This window comes from Ambystoma mexicanum, chromosome 2p (genome assembly GCF_040938575.1).
Source record: "Ambystoma mexicanum isolate Mex_15411 chromosome 2p, UKY_AmexF1_1, whole genome shotgun sequence".
In the NCBI taxonomy this organism is placed as follows: Eukaryota; Metazoa; Chordata; class Amphibia; order Caudata; family Ambystomatidae; genus Ambystoma; species Ambystoma mexicanum.
The window spans coordinates 1,118,854,530-1,118,877,902 of NC_090923.1; the positions used below are offsets into that span (position 1 = coordinate 1,118,854,530).

General features: G+C 45.4%; 1 protein-coding gene across 3 annotated transcripts in view; it reads left to right on the forward strand.

The window, feature by feature from the left end:
* The window catches only part of CCDC88B (coiled-coil domain containing 88B), a 1,445,666-nt gene that overhangs the window by 1,053,913 nt on the left and 368,380 nt on the right, over positions 1-23,373 (forward strand). For all 3 annotated transcript variants that reach the window (XM_069645149.1, XM_069645150.1, XM_069645151.1), the window contains exon 26: positions 9,980-10,264. In XM_069645149.1, coding sequence (XP_069501250.1) covers positions 9,980-10,264 — 285 coding nt within the window. The remainder of the gene's footprint in view (positions 1-9,979; positions 10,265-23,373) is intronic.

Consider the following 23,373-nt stretch of genomic DNA (forward strand, 5'->3'; position numbering starts at 1 on the left):
ACCATGATCTTCTTTGCACCACCTACACCAGTTCCCCATCATACCCATCCAACTTTGCTCAAGTCCCTTCCTCAGACCTTGATTGTTCACCTATGACAAGTTCCCTCAACCCTCAACCTTCTCTGCTGCCCCACCCTTCCCTAACCCCCCCCCCCACCAACAACCTTTCCTCCACTCGAAGCGTCCATTCCTAGCCAGTTAACATCACTGGACTAGTATCGAACCACCAGTAAGAACCGAACCCCTCTGGTTCCCCCCAAACACCTCACTAGTTCAAGAGCCCCCTTCTAGCTCAAGATACCACCTAACTCCCTTCCCCCTTCTTCCAACCTCCCCCGAACATGGCTGAAGCAAGACAAAAAACAAAACAATGCAGTCTCAGGTTTTTGCAACGGTTTGTCATGCCCAGGGTAGTGACAGGTGCCCTGTCTGTAATTCACTTCTCAGCCCAGGGCACCCCTCGGGTATTTAGCTTCATAAACCTGTGGGATCCAGGCACTTTACGTCTGTTGGGCCTCTTTAGGCACCATCGCCAGTCCACCTTTGCAGCTTGCCCATCCTCTGGAATGGCCCCTGCTTCACCCGTTAATTCTCCCGTTACTGTCTGGATATCCTCTTCGGTGACTGGTTTGTTGTCATATCCATCTACTTCAAAGGCGATGGAAAACGGGAACCCCCATCTGTACCTGATTCCTTTCTCGTTCAACCACTTCGTGAGGGGGGCACACAACCTCCTCTTCGCCAGGGTTAGGGTGGACAAGTCCTGGAAGACCGTAATTTTGGCATTACCCATAGTCACCGTTCCCACTGATCTCACCTGCTCTAGGATCTTCAACTTATCAGGGTAGTTGTGAAAACGAGTTAACACTGACCTCGGCCCCTGGATGCCCCACCTGCTCTGTGCACCCTTTCGATTTTCGGCTTGTCAATGGTCTCATCCCCAAAGAGGAGCTTCGCAACACCACGGATGGCCCTCCTCAAGTCTCTCTCGGTCTCCACCTCCTTCTCGGCAGCCCAGAAAATCTTGGGTTGTTCCTCCTCTCCCGATTTTCAAAATCGTCCATTTTAAGGGTGATTTCAGTATCTCGCCTCTCCAGCTGTTAGGGAGAATGCTCTGTTTAGGCTGAATTTCCTAACCTAGTAAGTCCCCCAGCAGCTTTGCTGGATTTTTGGGGTTTATATTTTTCTCCTGCCAAGAGTGAGACTCTTTTACCCTCACTCTTGGACATGATTTGAGTGTGTTTCTTTGAATCTAGAAGTGTTTAATGGGCTATGGGGTCTTTTACTCCATAGGGCTTCATGTGTTTTTGTGATGTGTGTTACACAGCACCCTCAGTGAAGTGACACAGGGGTGTCATAGTGACCCCCCAGAATAGACTCTATACCCTGGGACTGAATACTGTCTCCCAGGGCATGTAAAGTCACCATTGACTTTACTAGTCTTAAATTCTGAACAGAACCAGTACAAACCATCATATTGTGGACGTACTGGCTGGGGCAATTCGATTGCCCCAGGGTCTGTTAGTCGAGGGGGCACGTCTACGTCCCCCCTGATCGAGTTTTGGCTGGTGGCAGTGGATACTACTTTTTATATTCAACCGCAAATATTTTCCTATGGGATTTCCCATTGTTTTAGGCTACTATCTTTATTTAATTATTTACGGTAACCTCGAACATACCGCCGGTTTATTTAATTAATATTAATTCTCCGGTTGGTATTTTTTGCCAAAACTTGATTCTAAAATGGCGTTGGTGTTCTCTTCTGTGACTCCAACCCAAGTCGAGCCCTTTGTTCTACTTTTTGGCGGGCTTCTCCACAGAAGCCCTCCAAAGTGGTGCCACTCTGTCTGGGGTACTTAGGAGGGGTGGAGGGGAATTTAGGCACCCTGGACTGAGTTGCCTAGGCAACTCAAGTCGCACTCCATCCTGATTGGCCCAAGTGGTGAGCCGGCCGGCTCACCACTTAGCATGTTTGAGTGACAGCTAGGCTGAGTGAATGGGGGTTTGCTGCATAAAAGCAGGGCTTTGGGGACTGGAACTTCAGAAGTCGCCACAGGACCTAAGAATCCGACGAGGGAGAAGCTGAGCCGACCTGCCACGACACCACTACCGGTGGAGCCCTGCTGGACCGTCTCACCACTTTTTCCCAACGACAGAGGAGATCTCCCGCCGGAGAGTCTTCTTCCTTTGACTGGTGGGGATAACCAGTTTCACCGTCTTTTCGCCTTCCCGACGTACCTCGTGGCCGCCTTGCCTGTGCCAAGCACCCCGGCAACCGGGATACCACGTTTTACCACGACCACGAAACAAAGGTACCACCTTTAACCGGAAAACTCCGCGGCTGGTTTCTGCCCTGGTAGTGCAACGACCTTCATCTTTCCTCCAAGTCAAGATCTTCTCTTCCCCTGGACGACGACGCAACTTGCACCCACTACCAGGAACAACTGCCACCGCTGGAGGATCCTTCCCACTTAAGGTACCGTGTCCCTCCTGGCTTCCCTTGCTACCGACTGTACGGGGTAGATTTAGCCCCCGGCTTTCGAACCTGGGTTAGCCTGGGACACCCTGGCTAAACTTTCGTAAGCCTCTCTAAACTCTTTTTGAACCCTCTGCAAGATTTTCTAAGCCTAGTGTAACTGTGTGATCTTGGGTGCATTTGTGCTCTGCTCTCTCTAAGAGTGGGCCCAGCCTTTGGACTTTGGCTCACCAGTGACTTTTGCTCTTCTGCCTTGCTAACAGTGTTCCTGAATCTTAGAGTGGTGTACCTTTCCATATTCTGGGCCTCATTACGACCCAGGCGGTAACTTACCGCCTGGGTCGTACCTTTACCACCATGGCGTAAACTATGTTTACGCCATGGTGGTTGGCGGACTTACCGCCCCATTCCGAGGTTGGCGGGCGGTAAGTCCCCAATCCCCATTTACCCTTCCCCATTCCCATTTTTGCCCCATAGGGCATAATGGGAGTGGGGAAGGCGTTAATTACGCCACCGTAAATTACGGTGGCGTAATTAACGACAAGGTCCCTTAGCGCCATGGATTTTAACACCTGCTAAAAGCAGGTGTTAAATCCTCCATGGCGCTAAGAGACCTCGGAATCAGGCGGTAAGGGTCGGCGCTGTTTACGCCGCCGTAAACCCCTTACCACCTGGGTCGTAATGAGGCCCTCTGTCTTTTTCCCTCCCTTTCTCACAAACTTATTGGAGTGCCATCTAGTTAAGCGCTCACCTCTGTATGAAAATAAGTGGTGTTTTACAGTGACTTATCTGATAAGGAAAAAGGGGTGTATATATTATAATAGTAACTGTGTTTGGAATATTTTACAAGAAGAGTGCTGGAGTGTTTTCAACAGTGTGTTTTTAAATAAATAATTATATACTTTGATACCAAAGCTCTGGTCAGTGTTTGCTTGTATTGTTGTATCTGAGTGCCTATTGTGTATACTTTGCATACTGCCTAACTCTTCTTGAGGGAAGTCTGACTGCTCAGCCACAGCTACCAGGTAAATCTGGGTGGTACAGACTGCTACCAAGTGGGTTTACTGCCAACACCTGTAGTCTTAAATCTTTTGCAGTGGTCCCTAAGGGAACTGCACAGGTTTCTGCCTAACACCAGCTCCGCTACCTGCATGTCCATTTGGGTTTCCAACGTGTCGAGGGAGGTCTGTTTTCTAGCGTCTGTAGCCTCTCGCCCATCTTATCTATTCTCACGTTGATCTTGTCCAGTTTCCCCCCCTATGTCAGCTCTCATCCCCCATATCTCTTCAATTATGGAGGTGATGTCTTTTTTTGATGGACGCGGGTCCACCCCCCTTTGCCATATTTTGCGTGTGGGCCAGGCTCAGGTTCTCGGGTTCCCGCTTTGTTCATATTCAAATCGCCCCACTGTGATTCACCAGTCCATTGGGGAGCGGGTGGCTACTCTGCCTTCCAACGCAGGTGCCCTCCACAGTTCCTCTGGGTTCGGGGTGGGGTCCACTCCCGCCGGCCGGTCCGGTCTCCATCCGGTACCCTCCTGGTAGGTTTACCCCCACTGTATCTTCATTCAGCGGTCCTCCAGGAGCCAGGGGCAGTCAATGTCTATCAGCCCCCTTACTGTATTGTCTCGGCGGGGACCCCATCCCAGGAAGAGTCTCCAAGCCACTGGGGTGCTCACATTTGGGCCTCTGGTTGGGGCATGACACTCTCACCCATATATTCCGACTGGCCACCTTCGTCCAGGCCCAGCTCACCATCAGTTCTCTAGCACACTGCAGCAGCGACGCCAAAGGGGGTCGATGGTCTTCTGCACGTGGGTTCTGGGACTCAGTGCTTCTCTAACCCGCTCCTCACCAGGGCCGCTATATTGGGCGGGCACATGCCTCTAGCCGGTGCCAGGGGGCCTCACTCCCCTGCTGTTGGTCCACTTTCCCAGTCACTGCGGTCCTCTATTGTCAGGAACTGCACTCTATTCTTCTATACCGGGTGGAGGAGGGGAGTGGCACCGCAGCACTCAGCCCACCTTTCACCTCCTCAATCCCCTCTGGGTCTGGCACTCACCCAGGGGTTCTGGGCCTCAGCGCTCCTCCAGCTCAAACCCCCCAGGTCTGCTACACCGGGCAGGCACACGCCCCTAGCCGGTTCCAGGGGGCCTCACAGCCCTGCCATTGATCTGCTTCTCCAGTCTCTGCGGACCTCTGTTCCAGGCAGGGGGAGGGGCACTCAGCCCACCTTTCGCTTCCCTCACTTGTACGGGGCACTGTGTTCACCATTGGGGGTCAAGCCCACTCTATCAGTCATCCTCCATGGGTGGGGGATGAGGGGGGTCCTCGGGCGCCCACACACCACCTTGGGACGCCTCTGATCCACGCTTCGCCGGCTCATCTCTCAACCCGGAGACCGTCCTCAGTGTCTGCGCTTCGCTCCTCGATCCGTCTCAACTTTGGTTGCGCTGGGCCAAATCGACCTAGGTTTCGTCCCATTATGCCTGGGAGGTGAAGTCACCGTCTGGTCTCTGTTTCGGGTTTCCAGGGGGTCAGGCATGGGGGCCCAATCCACTAAAAGAACCATTGGCTCGGGAACCACACGTTCAGGCTTCTGTCATCCGCGCGCCCCTTGGTGGCCTCTTAGAGGAATTTTTAATGACAGACTAAGGGGATAAACATATAGTGGGGGCCATCTATTCACTCACCAAACAAGGGGAGGAACCAGGGGAAAGGAGATACATCGCATCTTGGGAAGGGGCAACGGGCCAAGTAATGGAAGATACTGAATGGAAAAAACTATGGGCCAACAAAGGCTTAGGAGGTCCTTGCAAATTCAGCAAATATGGGTAAAACATAAGCTACAATGACACCTAACTCCTGAAAAAATTCACAAATTTTAACCTTCAGGGTCCAACTTATGCTGGAGGCAATATGGTATGGTGGGAACCTGGAATCGTATCTGGTGGGACTGCCCCTGCATTCAGGAATACTAGAGGGTAATACGGAAGGCTCTAGCGCTGATCCTGGGAATGAAGGGAGGGGGCAACAGTGGTATGGCAATGCGGTTCTATGTAGTTTCATCCACAGTGATTTTTACGACTGCCTTTTTTACGAGTTCACTATTACGAAAAAGTCATCAACAATTTATTTTGGGGGGGTTCCCCCGCAAACTCCCCTGCCTATATTTAACTATTCCTGACCCCCCAACCACTTATCTGCCGTTTTCCACCCCCCAAAAAAATTTCGATGACTGTTTTCGTAATTGTTTACTCATAAAAAAGACAGTCATAAAAAAGACTGTCGATGAAACAACGGTTTACCAGCAATGCTGGGTCTAGGAGGACCTATGGTGGAGTTAGCTACTAGAGCAGAACGTAAAGTGTACATAATTTTAATGATGGCAGGGGCGCTTGGGGTGGCACAAAAATGGAAATCAAAGGATCCTCCCATGGAACATTAATGGGTGGGAAAAGTATGGAACTTTGCATCTCTGGAGTTGGTAACCTACTCCCTACAAGGAGACCATCAAGGATTCTTGGCAGATTGGTCCCAGGTGTTGGGATTTCTTCAGAGAAGATCCTCTGGTTGTCGCAGAGCACTGCTTCAAAAACACTCAAGAAAACATCATCAGTGATTTCTGGAAAACCTCTGATACAAAACTCTCATGCATCCCTGTGCCATAACTCTTCAATATCTGGAGCATAGCAGGAATGTATTGCCTCACCTGTTCCCCATTCTAATCACTTAGCAGGCAATGAGCAAATGCAGCCCGCGTGACCGTGACCAGCGGAGTGTATGGAAACCAAAGTGCGAAGTGCACGCAACATGAACAAAAAAGTCCCTGAACTCATCAACTAAATGGCCAGGACAGCTGCAGTCCACATTGTTGTTCTGAGAGACAGCGAGACACCATAGGTAATTACTCTGTAGCCGTGGAACACAGCAACCACCTCCACACACACTGCAAGGATTCCAGGATGACAACGATGCTATGTGAGTTATTTAAAGATGTGGATCAAACACGTGAGGGAAATCACCTAATTAGCCAATGCCAAGAGAGTCAGGTAGAAGGTTTTCAGTATTTGTTAGGGGAAACACAAACCACGAGCAAATCCCAAGTCCTGGAACAAAGCTATAATTGCCTCAGACAATCGTCAAGGCTGAGACAAGTACCAAAACTCCTGAGGAACTATACAAGTGAGGGACAGAAAGAGGGAAGATAAGATGTTTGGAGGGAAGTTGATGTGCTTCATGTCTGTCCCTACATCCATGAGGAAACCGCTCCATGGCAATAGGGAGTACACGTTTTTGAAAGCCTACAGCAGTTACTCTAGAGAGGACCACACCACAAAACTGACCCACTAGAGGGTATGCTGCTGAAAGGAAGGAAGACCTACCAAGCAATCCATGAGCAGAGACAAAGGAGGACTGAAAGCGAAGGTCTTCACCCCCAGCAGAAGGGTACCATAATATGAGCTGCCTGAAAAGTTTCCTGGATTAGGCAGGGAAAAATACTCAATGGCCCTCATTACAAGCTGGGCGCAAAGGGATATCGGGCACCGGTAATGACACCGATGCCGGTAATCCCTTTGCGCCCTATTCCGAGGTCCCTTTGCGGGTCCTTCCTTAGCGCCTGGTTTTAGCAGGCGTTAAGGACGGGACCCGCAAAGGTATACCGGGGTCAATAACAGTACCGTAATTTACGGTACCGTTATTGCCGCCTTCCCATTGAGCCTTATGGGGGCTCGAATGGGAATGGGGAATGGCTTTTCAAATGGGGACTTACCGGTCCCGCAATGGTCGGAATAGACCGGTAAGTCCCCATACCACCAAGTCGGTGGCGGTACCAGTATTGGTGCTAGTCATGGCGCTAATAGCGCCATGACTAGCACGAACTTTGGAATGAGGCCCACTGTTGTGATTGCTGAAGAAACGCAAGGTCTGGGCGAGACCTCAAGTGAATGCTGAAGAAATGCAACATCTGGGAGAGACCTCAAGTGAATGCTGATGAAACCCAAGGTTAGGGAGAGACCTTAAGTGAATGATGAAAAAATCAGTTTCTGGGGAGACCTCAAGTGAATGCTGAAGGAACCCAAGGTCTGGGAGAGACTTAGAGCAAATGCTAAGAGACCCACCCCAGCAAGGAGTGTTGTGGGAAATCAATTTCGAATTGGAGGAATGAGAGGCTGAGGTAAAGCCTGAGAAAAAGAACCTGAAAAGACTAGCACTTTGGAGAGGTCTTGAAAGACACAGTGAATGCAGGAAGATGAAGAGGGATGTCAAGACTGTGGGCCTGATCACGAGTTGGGCGTTAGCCCTTAAATGTGGCGGTTGCTGGGCTACTGCCTCATTTAAGGGCTGGCTCTATCAGGAGGCTGGCGTGTTTACTCCCAGCTCAGAGCTAGGGGTAAACACGCAGAGAAACTGCCCAATTTCGGTGCAATTACTGCCAGTGGTATTACTACACAGTGATTGCGCCGAAAATTCCCCATTGGGTCCAATGAACCCAATAGGGAATGGGGGCTTACAGTTAGTGCCCAACGCGTGATCCAGCGGTAATACCACCGGACGTGTGGGTGCTAACGCTAATAAAGTTGGCCGGTATCCCATCTGGGATACCACCCAACTTGTGATCAGGCCTGTGTGTCTTCACCACCCTCTGTGATCCTGCAAGAGGTTTCCCAGGAAAACCAATCTGTTTTGCTTATTAGACATTTGAAAGTGGGATTCATTAATTCTTTTGTTAGCCAACCATTGGAATATTTCTAGTGAAAGCTATGGGTAATGTGAGAAACCTGAGGGCATCCTCACTCCTACTCCCCCTACATCCTCTTCTCAGGTGGCCAAGGAAAGGCCATCGCTTTTGGATCCTGATCCTGGGGGTGGAGAAGTGAGGGAGGATCACCTGGGTGGAGGGCCCTTGGGGATTTGGAAGTGGGTATCCACAGGCGAGACATTGTATCCCCCCTTTCCTTATGAGAACCAACCCAAATCTCTGCTGGCCATTATGGGCTATTGTAAAACATCTCCCCTCATGTTCCCTCATTCAACCTGCTTCAGTACAGGTTCTTCTATATCTGCCCCCTGTGTGAATGTTCAGACTCACTTGGCTTCTCCTTGTCAGCCTCTTGGCTTTAAGTGAAGGTGTCTCCCTCTCTTGGCTTCTCCTGGTCAGCCTTTGGCTTTGTCACAGTGTGTCACATATCCTTTGCCAGTCTTTGGCCCTGCCACACTGTATTCATGCATATCGTCCAATTTCCAGTGGTTTTATTTCTTCCCCACCTGTCTGTCATGCTCCTTAGGCTCTTTCACACTTAGGGGGTCATTACGAGTACGGCGGTAGGGGGTTAACGGCACCGGTAAGGATGCCGGTGCCGTTAACCCCCTACCGCCACATTCCGAGTTCCCTTAGCAGGAGCCGTTAAGGGACCATGGAGCTAATAACGGGCACGCTATTTGCGGGCCCGTTATTAGCTCCTTCCCCATTCCCATTGAGCCCTATGGGGGCTCGAATGGGAATAAGGAATGGTTTTCAGAATGGAATGACCCGGTAAGTCCCCATTCCAACTACCCGGACCCGGTCACGGGTTTGGAGGCAGCCAAGGTGCTAATAGCTAATAGCACCATGGCTACCTCCAAACTCGTAATGGTCCCCTTAGTCTCTTATTTCATACATTGCTTTCAAATGGTCAATTTTACATTCATTTGTCATCAGGTCGTAGTTCTGCCCATAAAGTGCTCATTCAGTTAATTATTAGTGATTGTTCACTTTTGCTGCTTCACTTTTCTCCCAACCTGTGGCTTTGGGTTTGTTTCATTGTGAGCATATTATTCTGTGCAATCGACATTTGCCTCGCTTTCACACAGCCTCCCAGGAGTGCCCCGGTTTCAAGTGACTTTCCCCTACACTCACCGGTTCCTGGTGGTCCCTCCCATCAGCTGCAGTGTTCTGTTTCTGCTCTGCTTGCTGGCTTTCCTTCAATCGCGAGCCCAGCTGTTCCCGCGGGCAGCTACGGCTGCGAGATTGTGAGGTGCCTTCACTGTGCCGCGCGTGCTGTGCAGGCTTGATTTGAACATTTCCAACTTCTCAGGATGGCACCTGTGATGTCGGAAATTTGCAGAGGAAACATCTTATCCATCAGAACCAATGTTACTTGTAAAGTATGTCCCTTGTTCTTCTCTGGGCCTCTAATTGCAGTGCAACCCTATTTTAATTTTCATCTCGGTGCAAATTCTTGTATTGGCAATGACAACTTCCTGGCCATCTCATTAGCACCGAGAAGCACAGGGAATTTGGGGCATTTCATCTGTGGAGTTAGAAATGAGTGTTTGTGTGCTGACACTGTTTACATTCCTCTGCCAGTGCTGTTCAGTGCCTTCTGCAAAAGGAGTTTATGCTGCTCTCTCTGCACCTCTTCTACTCATGTTTTATGCCTCAGTTGTACATATGTCATCCATGTACCTGCCACCCGTTACCCCAGATCTAATCTTTTATTTTTTTGTATTCCTTTTACAGGCTTGCAGGGCAGACCCTTCAGTGCCCCCAACTCACCCATCATCTTGCGCCGAGCCAGCAGCTCTGCTGTCACCCTTGACCCACACCGTCTCCAGGCGCATGTGCACAACCGCAGGCTCAGCTCGCGCATGTCACAGTCCTTCACTCCTGGTGATGGAGTAGGGTTGCCACGCGAGCGCTTCCGTCAACGGCGCCTTGGCTGGTATGAACGCTCACGCGAGGAAGCAGCACCTGGCGCCCCCCGCCCAGTCAGCGGTGACAGTGGCGTACTCGAGGAGGAAAGAGGTAAGGGTCACATGAAGGGTTGCTGAGTCTGGTCTTTTGCTAAACCACACCCCCAGGGTCCACTCATAAATGATGGAATGTAATATAATTTGTCATTTGTATAGTGCCTTTTCCCATTGGTATGGCCTCAAAGCGCTGTAGGTGAACACCCTCTGGGGACTGAAGTCCAAAGTGTAGGAAATTCAACAGAGGAGTTTAGAATGCGTGTGTGCATTTTAACCAATACGAAGGTAGGTAGGGGTGCCCAAGTCCCTGTTAGCTACCCATGTCGAGCTGGCATGTGGATGGGTGCTCAGAGGTAGTCGGGAGTGTATGCGAGTGCGGGAGACTCATTATGTGTCCAGCTAGACTGAATTTCTGTTGTGGGACATAGCTGCATTCTTATGGCATAGGTGTTGTGCGATGTGTCTTAAATAGTGTATGATAGCGGATACATGCAGGTGAGTGGCCGTGCCTGCGGCGCACTCCATCTACATGGAGTGCGATACGCACTTGTGTGTCCCGGCTGGTTTCTTGGTTTCGTAGATGTGGCGCAGATTCTGTCTTGTGGTCTGCAGGAGTTTTTTGATTTCATGAGTGGTTCGATGCTGCTGGGGTTGGTGCGTTGGGAGAGCCAGGTCTTGAGGGCCTTCCGGAAGGCAAGGTGATCCTCTATGCAGCGGATGCTAAGGGGAATTGCGTTCCAGATTGTGTGAGCTTGGACGGAGCAGGAGGATCCCCCTATTCTTGTCGTTATGAGGGTAGGGAAGGAGGAGTGCGATGCCTGATCTCAGGTTTCTATTGGGCTGGTAACGGGTACGTTTGTTTGTTTGTTTGTTTTTATTATTTGTAAAGCGCACCTAACCCGTGGGTAGCAGGGCGCAAAGCAGCAAGAGGAGTGTACAACTTAAGTTACAGAGCACGCAGTAAATGAATCCAACTAGGTTACAATGTTGGAAGCGTCAAACATTAGGACCAATGCATCAGAGTATAAAATTATAGGTGAATATACATAGTTTACAAGTTATAGATATATCTAAGCATAGAGGTGAGAGGATATACAATTTATACAAAATTTACAATAGGCGCAGCAGTGGAAGAGATTGGGTGTCTTAGCGTTAGATGTCATGTTCCTTGATCCAACGGATGGTATTTGATCTGAATTGTGGGTAGGGAAGGTCTTCCCTGAGAGATGGTGGTAGGGAGTTCCAAAATTGTGCTGCTTTGACAGGAAAGCTATTCCCTCCAGACATAGTACGTTTAAATCTTGGGACAAGGAGGAGGTTTGAATCGGCTTTTCTAGAGGGGCGGCAAAAAGTCGGTCTGGTGAATCTCATTATCAAATATTGAGGGGCCGCTTGGTGTAGGCATTTATGGGTCAGAGAGACCGATTTAAGGAAAATCTTATCTTTTGTAGAAAGCCAATTATACGATCTTCTCGTCTCTGAGATATGTGCTCTCGTCGGCAGGCTTAGGGCTGCTCTTAAGGAATTGTTTTGTAGGGTTTGAATTTTATTTGTAATGTATTCGTTACTGCCTACGTAGAGCGCGTTGCAATAATCCAACTTGGATAGGATCAATGCTCTAGCTAGAGTGATGCAGTTGTTTGGTGAGAGGAACGGTTTGGCTGCCCTAATGAGTTTACATGTATAAGATGTGGCGGAAGCCGTGGCATTGACTTGTTTTTTGAAGGTGAGCGTTGAGTCTAAATAGAATCCTAAGGTTTTAACCTCCTTGGCTACGGTGATGATATTATTGTCAATGACAAAAGATGAGTAGTTTTGACCCAATTTATTGAGGTTGTGTGCAGTGCCTAGGATGAGGAGTTCTGTTTTGTCATCATTCAGGCATAGACCATGAGAAGCCATCCATGCCTGGATGATGAGGTACACTCGATTTACAAAGGCCAAATCCTTGTCATAATCCCCCGTCAGCGGGATGAGGATCTGGGTATCATCAGCATACTTTGTGTAGGTGATACCCAGGCCATCTAGATCATCGAAAAGGGGCTTTGTAAAAATGTTGTACAGGGTGGGGGAGACACAAGGACCTTGTGGCACACCACAGGTAATGGGCATAGGGTCAGCAGCTGCTGAAGGGGAAAAAAATAGCATAGTGCGGTTGTTGAGGAAGGACTGAATCCATTCAGTTGCCTCCTGGGAGAATTGAGCTGCCGACTGTAGGTGTGTGCAGAGGATCTCGTGGTTGACTAGATCAAATGCAGCTGAGAGATCGAGAAGTAACAGGAGTGCTGTCTTGCCCTCAGCTCTCAGCTCATCTATCTGTGCCTTAAGATCTATAAGCGCACTCTCAGTCCCGTGCTGAGGTCTGAAGCCTGACTGTCGGACTCCTAGGAGGTGGTTAAGTTCAAGGTATTGTTGAATTTGTTGGTATACTATTTTATGTGTTGAAGGTAATCTGGACCTGTCTTGTGGAGGGCACGTGGGTGATGCACATAGCTTTGAAAGTGGCCTGTCGCCAGTGGAGCACACAGAGGGCGGTGTGATGTGCTCTCTGGGGCCAAAGACTAGGAGGAGACTAGCTGCACTGTTTTGGACCCTTTGGAGCTTTGAATGATCATCAGCTTTACCCATTTGGTCCATTTCTAAACTGTTTTTCCTGTTCATGCCCAACTTTTCTGCTGGCATGTGTATCTAAACATTCATCCTTGTAACAATGTGAAAGCACTTTCATGTGTTTTCCTGCGAAAACAACAACTCCCTCTTTAACAATGTGAAAGCACTTTCATGTGTTTTCCTGCGAAAACAACAACTCCCTCTTTAGTTACATTAATGCACCAATACAAACCCCTACTCCTTTCTCCAGCTTGGAGATATCTCCCAGTTTAAAACCTTCAAATACTGACCCATCTACAGGGAGCACCCTAGAATCCAACCAGATTATTTGTTTTTCATAGATGCACACAGTGAGGCCAATATTTTTAGCAGATAGGTACTCATTCACAGAATGTCATTTCAGAGCATGCAAATCAAAAGTTCAGGTGGGAAGAGGATTAACAAGGAGGGAGAGGGAGGTCAAGAGGGAAATGGGGAATGGATAACTGGATGGTGAGCATTCAGTAGGCAAAGCGGTGTAAGCAGTGTACACGCTAGTCCCCGGGGATCTGTTATCCAGGTGGCCAGGACACGGCCATCGCTTTTGGATCCAGTTCCTTGGGGTGGACCAGTGCGGGAGGATCACGTGGGTGAGGGGTCCTCGGGAGTGGAAGTGGGACACCGGAGGCCGAGACGCGGTATCCCCTTCCCTGTAACACCTTTACCCCATCCTATCAGGTAGGATATTTAAGAACCAAGCCCCCTACCCCTTTTCCAGCACAAACACTTTCTCACAGACAGCTCACTGTGAGAGAAAACGGACTAACACCCGAGCTGTATATCTGACATGTCCCAATACAGTGGTCAGGCAGAGTCATGCAATTACTGATCATTACACACACCTGACTTCCATTACACTTCCCCACACGGATAAAAGGCGGAGCACGAAAATAGACTCTGAGCGAGGCAAAGCACAGGAGGAAGCAGCAATTCTAAGATGTCAGTTTAATACCAGGATAAAGACGGCAAGACTGAAGAGGGTTATAAGAAGGGAAGTGCCCTTGACCTTTTCAGAGAGAGACTGTTACTGTCACAAGCCTGGATGATTAAGAAACATAAGACCTGGAATCAAAGCTGGAGAAACCTGCATGGTGTGTCAGAGGTACCTGGGGCTCTCCCACGTCGATAGTCAAGACGGGGAGGATCATTTTCCACCATGGTACTGTCCTTGGCACCTACAACAAAGCAGCGCCAGTAAAGTCAGCACAGCCAGTGAGTTGGGGAGACTGATATCAGACCGGTCTGTGTTGAAGTCAAGGTTGCAAGCGGCAACATTGTACAGTGAAAACTGAATTGAGCAGTGTATCAAGCTTATGTGGCAAGCGACGCGAATATGATAAAACAGCTGAGGAATTGAACTTTGGAGCCAAGATATGATACTGCAGACAGAGTGGTCCGGCTCCTGGTGGGGGCTCATGCGAAAGTCTCTGTTAGGTATCCGACTGAGAGGTGGCAAATGTTCTAAAGAAAATAAATTGTAAAATCAAAGTGGTCCTGCAATGTGTCAAGCAAAACCCTGGGTACATTCGAAAATCTTCGATAGTAAGAATATAAAGAAAGTAAATGAAGTTGGTCCGAGATGGAGATTAGCTAAGAACTTTGTGGTACAAAACCTGCGTTAAGAATTTACACTTGAAATTGGTCCGAACCCGGCGGAGGGAGACTAATTATGTTGAAAAGAGAAGGAATATCATCCGAACATAGTGAAAAAGGATCTGAGCCCGGATGAGGGGGATCCAAGGTGAAGAACTTTGGTTTAAAAGGATCTGAGCCCGGCTGAGGGGGATCCGGGATGAATGGTGAGAAATTGAGTACTTGTGAAATCTGAAAGAGGAAATAACTTTTTGTTTGTCGCATCAGGCCCTCTGAAGAAAGAGACTGTGTAAGACAAAGAGACTTGGGCACAGAAAGGCCTGATGCTAATGATTGAACTGTATCCTCGTGCTAGCGAAGCCAGAGACGGTGCTAAGCTCGAGTGAACTGCCTTGTCCCGTGTTGAAAACGTGGGGAAGGGATGCCAACTTCCTCAACATACTGACATATTTTGTGCACACCTCTTTCTTTTTGTAACAATGTTTCCCACACTATTTGTATTTAGAGGTAAGGATTGGCAATAGGTTTATTAATATAGGCCCTTTTATTTTGACCAGACACCACTAGGACTTAGTTATTATTATTTGATGGTCGTAGCTTGCTCCCATCTGTAGATTTAGGATTAGATAGGCATTTTTCAACCCTTGTTTGAAGTTCGATAAACACCCTTGAACTGGGGTCACTTGTATCTATCTTACTGTTGATACCATGCCTTCCTTACAGCAGACACAAATATATGTTGCTTACAGGGAATCATTCATGGAAGTACATTAATTTGCATTGGGTAGGTTAACTTCCTGTAACAGTAGCTGTGCAGCAAAGCTATAGTTTTCATGCAAACATAGACTATTTACTCACTACCTCGTAGATTTGTAAATTGTATTCTTCATGATTTCTTTATAGACAAGCAAATCAAGAATTAAGAAAAATCCTAATTCAGAAGTCCTCAGAAAAATGTGGCAGAGCTCCTTTAAATTTCTCAAGTTAATGTAGGCTGAGAACGCTCACCATTAAAGGAACCATTTCTGTTTTTAATTTTCATTTGTCACAGCAGAAGCTCTGAAAACTGGCTACTTTTCCAGAAAACAGGAATCTCCTTTAACCTAGTTTTTTGTACAGCTTTTACTCTGTCTGTTAAATGTTCCTTTGTGAGGTCTTCTTAAAAGTTGACCTTCTTTATCAAAGTTTGCAGATGCCTACAGGTAGATGCGCAGCAATGAGTTCCATCAAGTTTTGAATGTAGTGTGATGTACAAATGATGGACACAGTAAGGCTTTAGAAATGTCCACTGCTTGCTGTCTGATCATATGATGATCATATGACACGGGTGCATGCAGGGATTAAAGAGAAATGAATGCTTGAGCTATCAAGGAGCATTTATTGGGTTTTTTTGATAAATGGCACACAAGTCTGTCTTTGGTGCAGTATTGTGGGAGTCATAGGCCAAAGCATACAGAGAGCCATTGGTTGCTTACCCCTGCTCTGTAATTGATTCAATACCCCACAACTGTTCACTCCTTATAAAATACTTAGAAGCCATGTTATCTTCACCATAGTTGCTGCAGGTTTGGTTGACATACGTATCAATGAAGAACCCATAAAAGCTGCCCCGTCACTTTCTCTCCCCTACTCCCTTCTTTCTCCAGAATTCTCACAATTTTTACTTAAGTATCCATCGCTGCTGGTGGGAGGTTTGGTACTGATGAAAATATTTGATTGGCATTGGCTAAACAACTTGAAGTTTCAAACATGCTCATGGAGGGGCGGGGGGCAGGTGACGTGCCTTTGTTGCTGCAACAGTTAAATAAAGACAAAAGCACCATTCCCTAAAGAAGGAGTACATAGACAGATGGGATAGTGATAATGATGATGACACTGACCCTCAATGGGATGATGAAGATTATGATATTATGAGGATCTCTTTGCCTTACGAGAACCATTACATGATGATAATGACTGGGATTATTTTGTTGGCTCACTCCAGAAAGCAGCTAAACTTTGTATATTTAAGTTCAGCAGAGAATAGCTAAGACCTGTTTACTTACCCGTAGAGCCCTTTCTGTATCTCATGGAGAAAAGCCTAGATCTCTAGGTCTTTGGAGCAAGCAATGTTAGCACTTTTAGCCCTAGCTGTGGTTAGGGAACAAAATACAATGGGCCTCATTATAACCCTGGCGGTACAGGCACGGCTGCCGCCAGAGTTGCGTTTTTTCCGGCCCATAGGAATGGGTGACGTTCAGGGCCATTCCGACCTTGGCGGACCTTGTTTCTCCCCATTGCCAGGGGCTGGAATCCATTACTCCCTATTCCCATTTGAACCTGATAGGGCTCAATGGAAATGGGGAGGTTGGATGCACCGGCACCGTTTATAACGGTTTATAACGGTGCCGGTGCATCCGACATGCTGTTCCTTGCTGCCCGCCAGGTCCGACCTGGCGGGCAGAAAGGCACCCGCGAGCACCACACACTTGTAATGAGGACCGGCAATCTTGTAATGACGCCCAGTGATTCAGATTCAGAACCTCTCTGTGAAAGGCTTTCCTCTTTGCTCAATTGTTTTAGTCATAGCAGTGATATAAAGGGTGTCATCCCTGAACTGGGACTTTTTGTCTGACACTCCTGCACCCAACCCACTCAAAACTGCAAATGGAAACACCCACTAAATAAGGTTTGCACTTATCCTGCCACAGTAATTTCTTTAGTAAAATATTTTATCAAGCTTTTAACGCTTTACATCGGTGGGTGTATCAAAAATATCAATTCATAAACACATGTTTAGTGCATTGTTGATGAAATAATCAGTCCAGTGATTTATCAAAGGATTGATAAAGAGAAAATGTGCAATGATTTTGAAATGCCCTGGAAAAAGGTGGAATTGCAGGAGGGAGAGACGTTTACCTAGATAGAGCAAATGGTGATTTAAAAGGAATGAAGAATGTGACAATATGATAATTATGAAGTAAACAGGGCCACTGTTGCACTGTTAGTGAATGCACACAATATGTACCTGCATTCAGCACAATCATACTTAAAGAAAATTGTAATTACTGTAACAATACATATGCCATGTTTAGAAATGTATTTGCAGTGTACAGCTTCCGTATGTAGTTTAATAGTCAGGTTTCCAGTAATGGATCGCTCTATTAACATGAACTGTCAGGATTCTACATGATTAGTCTCTTTAAACTTCTGCGCAAAATGCGTTTACAGCTGATATTGAATATGAATCCTATTGAATCAGATGTATCTGTTGCTATGGACAATCTAGAGATACTCCTTAAGAGTACATTTAATCGGCATGTGAATAATTAGGGACTTAATTTGTTTGAAGCGAAGATGATCAATCATCTATTGCATATAAACTGTAGGAAAACTGCAAGACCAAATGTGAGGAAAACACAGCTCTCTGTCATTAATAATCTTGCGAATTATCCTGCCCTTACATATAAACCAGCTTACAAAGATGGGGCAATCTTAGTTATGGACACTGATTTCTACCACAGAAGTTGGATGACGTTACTTGAACATAAATCTGCTTACATAAGACTTGATACTGATCCCACTTGTGAAATATCCAATCTCATCAAAAATATGCTAGATGTAGGTCACATTGAAGAATGCATTTCCATGCATACTAGGAACTATTTTATGAACAGTTTTCCTATTACACTAGTATTCTACGCTCTTCCTAAGATCCATAAACACACTGCTCATACCCTGTTTAGACCCATTGTAGCAGGCACCAATAGCTTCTTTGACCCAATAGCAGTCTATTTTGATCACCTTTTACAACCTGTTGTACAGAACACAAGTACTTATTTAAGAGATACAACCCACTTTTTGAACTGTAAAGAGACTCTACAGATTCCATTCACTAACATCATTCTTTTTACCATGGATGTACAGAGCCTCTACACCTCAATACCATACAATGAAGAGTTGGAAGCAGTTGAATAGATCTTACTGAAAGAAGATATTTTTGCTGCTAATAAACATTTTGGGATGGAACTAATCCATGCTATTCTTGTCCATCAATTGTTCACATATGATGGCAAATTTTACATCCAAGTTTCAGGTATATCTATGGTATCATCTATGACCGTGGCATATGCCAACATCTTTATGGACTACATTGAATCACAGCATGTGCTGAATAATCGTCATTGGTGTGATAAAATTGTTGTGTGGAAATGTTACATTGACAACATTTTTGGACTATGTAGTGGTACTCAAAAGTAACTTGCCTTGTTTCTACAATTCTTGGATAGTGTACATTCAAGAATAAAATGTACCATGGAAATAGGTACTCCTATGTAACACTTTCTTGATGTATAAATACACTTCGCTGATGACATATTCCACACATCAATTTACTGCAAAAGCACAGATATGAATAACAGCTTGGACTATAACAGTTTTCATCCAAAATCCTTATGGATGCATTTACTGTATAGCCAACTCCTAAGATTGAAACAGATCATCAGTGATCCAGCACTATTTGAGAAGGGATGTGATGACATCACTGAGAGATTCACAGTCAGGAGTTACCATAGGGAGATATTAGACGTAGCATCTAATAAAGCATAAACTACTGACAGAACACTACTTCTATACAAAGCAAAAAGTGTACAAGATTCTCTGTTGGTATATTTCACAACCTATTCTAACCATAGTTATCAGATTGTGAGAAATATTAGGACATTTTGACACTCAAACTAGGAGACTATTTTCAAAGCCACCACTAATGGCTTATAAGAGATGTCTCAACTTGAGGGACATTTTAGTCAAGGCTAAACTATTCAGAGCACGCTGTCAATACCAAAAACAGGTACCTTTCCCTGCCTCAATTGCAGTCATTGTAATAATGTCCAAAGAGGCAATACAATACATCATCCCCATTCAGGCAAAAACGATTAAACTGAAAGATTATGCTATAGGCAACACTCACAATGTCATTTATGCAATAAACTGCCCTTGCGGCCTACTCTATGTGGGACAAACTACCCAAAAAGTAAGAGAAAGTTGGATTGTACACAAATCAATCATTAGAACATGCAATATGAGATCCTCATTAACCTGGCATTTTTTAGAGAAATCTCACACCATCTTGCAGATGAGATTCATAGTACTGGAAGTCGTACAAAGTCTCCAAAGAGGTGGAGACCTAGTTAGGAAATTGTCACAACAAGAGTAATTCTGGATAAATCAATTGGATACATTGATGCTCAAGGAATAAATGGAAGAGTTTAATTTTCATTGTTTTGTCTTATGTTTATTATTTTGCTACCTACTATAAACTTGATGTACCCTGAATACTTATGTGTTGTACTGCCTGAAATCCATGTTACAATGTGACTGTATTTCCTCACATTTGTTAGACAAATTAAGTATGTCCTTTGCATCATTGACTATGGTCATAACCTCTTCTTGACAGCTAACGTCTAAGTTGAATGCTGTATTTGGATAATAATTAAGATACTTTGGGCCTTCTGTAGTACAGGCCAACATGTTATTTTGTGAGTGATTACTTTTGAATTGGTTTGGGAGTTATATAGTATCACTTGTTTCCACTGAGTATTCCCTCTCTGATGTCCTTCAATATCATTTCCTAATAGATCACTCTATTTCTATTTCCTCAGACACTTTTCCACCAGTTTCTTTACTGATCTTAGAGAAATAAATCAATGGCTGCATACATTCTTATTTGATTTTTGTACTTATTGGTCACTTGTTAACTAATTTGAGAACCGTTTTCTTTGCCTTTCCTTTATTTCATTTTATTCTGGACAATAGCTCTGGCACAGATATTTACTTTTGTTTACATGCATGGGTATTGATGCGATGCTGTCATCATGTCAATGGCTTTCTCGCTTTAATGACAGCATCTTGCTTATCACGGAATGCAGGCCATTTTAGATTATATTTTGAGGTATTTTACGGGGCACAGGTTGTTCACATCAACTAAGCTATCCTCTCGGTTAACGGTCAGCTCCTAGCCACATCAACTTTACAAACTCGACTTAATCCTGGGCCTCATATTCTATTGGATTGGTTTTCCCCTTATAATTGTCCTGATACTTTATTAACTATATGCACCAACAGTTGGGAGTCTTCAACTGAATTTTATTGAAGGTACTCTTCACCTCAGTTATCTCTATGTTCCTATTTTAAGAGTATTCTTTTGATATTTCTTCATTGGCACTCACTACAAACAAAGAAGTCTCAACTTCAGCATTAATTGACTTGAGATATTTTGTCAGGTACTTCCCTGATTTATTACAATGTTATTCACAAATGACTTCATGATTAATCACAAGATTTTCCCATAGACTATTCAGCACAATAAACATATTTTTAAGATTTCTCTGTGTGCTGTATATTGTTGAACACTTTAAGTTGACCTTTATTTTGAACACTTAAAAATGTTGATATTTTAGTAATGTTTGTACAAAGATATTCCATTGACATCCTGTCCTAGAGATATTATTTTCTCTTTTTTTGCATAATAGCTGGACATATTGCTCCTAATGAAGGGAGTCTTCTCCCAGAACGCATCGAGCTATCGTTAAATAAATCTAGACACAATCTATATTACTTTGGAGTTGACATTTCTTGAGAACTATTTATAAGATTATCTTGTACCTTCTTCTGAAATGTATTATATCTTCCACTATTTAAATATATGTAAGTTTTGTTTTAATTTTGCTTTATTGGGGTTACAACTGGTTCAACCCATGTATATGGTGTGCAGGGAACAGGGGTTTCTCTAGTTGGAGATCCCTTTCTTGTTTTTTAGGATTCTACATCAACCCTACCCTTTGAGGCATTTTGGGGTATTGGAAGATACCCAGGATCACCTGACAGAGGTAGGTACCATAATTTTGGCAGGAAGAAGAAAACGATTGGATAGGTGTGTGGTGGCTCCTGCTGTTTCTAGCAGTACTGTAGGTGTTGAAACTTTGACCCTTTCAGAGAATGGGTACTGGTATTCCACCTTACTGGTTATTCTCCACTCTATATGGAGAGCTTTGACACCCTCACCTTTTACCCTATGCTATCTGCACCGTGGTAATCATTGCTTTTTGAGTATTTGCTCACCCTCAGGGACAAACTGTCTGGGCTGATTTCCCAGCGGCCGCACTATGTGACTGTGGGATGGAAAATTCTTAATTGCAGAGAGTGTTTTCTTCACAAATAGACTAGGTAATAAAAACCCTAAACAAGGCCCACTACTGCCAGTGTATGTTATTATCATTTATTTATCAAATCATGACTATCGAAACTGTTACATGGAGACACTTTATATGTTTTATAATTATAATTGCCAGCATAGTGCACGCCCATTCTCACTCAAGGGGGAGTCCTTAGGGATCTCTGAGCCTGTCTCCAATTTACCTTTTATCAGTTTACAATTAACAGTTCTTAAATGCAGGGAGTAAAGCTAGATGATATCCAGGATAATTATTCTCATGAACCAAAAAAAGCGTCAACTTTTCTCTTAGAAATGAAGTCATAATATATTGCTTCATTCATATGCAGTCTGAAAAGATCGAGCTTCAATTGAAGATAAAGGATTTCATCAATGGAGATCTATAGTGTATGTTTCGAAAGTTGTTTGCTTGAATAAAATCAATATAGGTAAACCAAGTTTTCACATACTTATGAAGCTCATTTCGCAGGACCACAGAAGTCTTGTTCTCCCGCATGGGGTCTGGCATGGGTTCACATGCTCAAGAATATTCCCTGTCATCAGGCTGGGAATCCTCGGTAAGAGAAAACAAAAGTTTCACTTTCACTTTAAAACTGTATTTGGCCTCTAAACCAATCACTGTCCTCTGTGTCATACTGCCCCATACAATGACAGTCCTCTCCCTAAGCTCCACCCCTGGTGGCCATCTTCATATTTGTACTGCACGCTTCAATGCTGGGAGTCATCTTAGTGTTCTCTGAGCTTTTTCCTAAATATTTCAGCGAATAGCCAAGACCTGTTTACTTACCCGTAGAGCCCATTCTGTATCTCATGCAGAAAAGCCTAGGTCTCTAGGTCTTTGGAGCAAGCAATGTTAGCGCTTTTAGCCCTAGCCGTGGTTAGCGAACAAAATGCAATGGGCCTCATTACAACCGTGTTGGTACAGGCATGGCTGCCACCAGAGTTGCATTTTTCCGGCCCCTGGGAATGAGTGACGTACAGGGCCATTCCGACCTTGGCGGACCTTGTTTGTCCCCATTGCCAGGGGCTGGAATCATTACTCCCTATTCCCATTTGAGCCTGATAGGGCTCAATGGGAATGGGGAGGTTGGATGCACCGGCACCGTTTATAACGGTGCCGGTGCATCAACAGGTCCGACCTGGCGGGCAGAAAGGCACCCGCGAGCACAACACACTTGTAATGAGGACCGGCAATCTTGTAATGACGCCCAATGATTCAGATTCAGAAACTCTCTGTGAAAGGCTTTCCTCTTTGCTCAATTGTTTTAGTCATAACAGTAATTTGAAGGGTGTCATCCCTGAACTGTGACTTTTTGTCTGACAGTCCTGCGCCCAACACACTCAAAACTGCAAATGGAAATACCCACTAAATAAGGTTTGCACTTATCCTGCCACAGTAATTTCTTTAGAAAAATATTTTCGGTGGGTGTATCAAAAATATCAATTCATAAACACATGTTTAGTGCATTGTTGATGAAATAATCAGTCCAGTGATTTATCGAAGGAGTGATAAACAGAAAATGTGCAATGATTTTGAAATGCCCTGGAAAAAGGTGGAATTGCAGGAGGGAGAGACGTTTACCTAGATAGAGCCAATGGTGATTTAAAAGGAATGAAGAATGTGACAATATGATAATTATGAAGTAAACAGGGCCACTGTTGCACTGTTAGTAAATGCACACAATATGTACCTGCATTCAGCACAATCATAC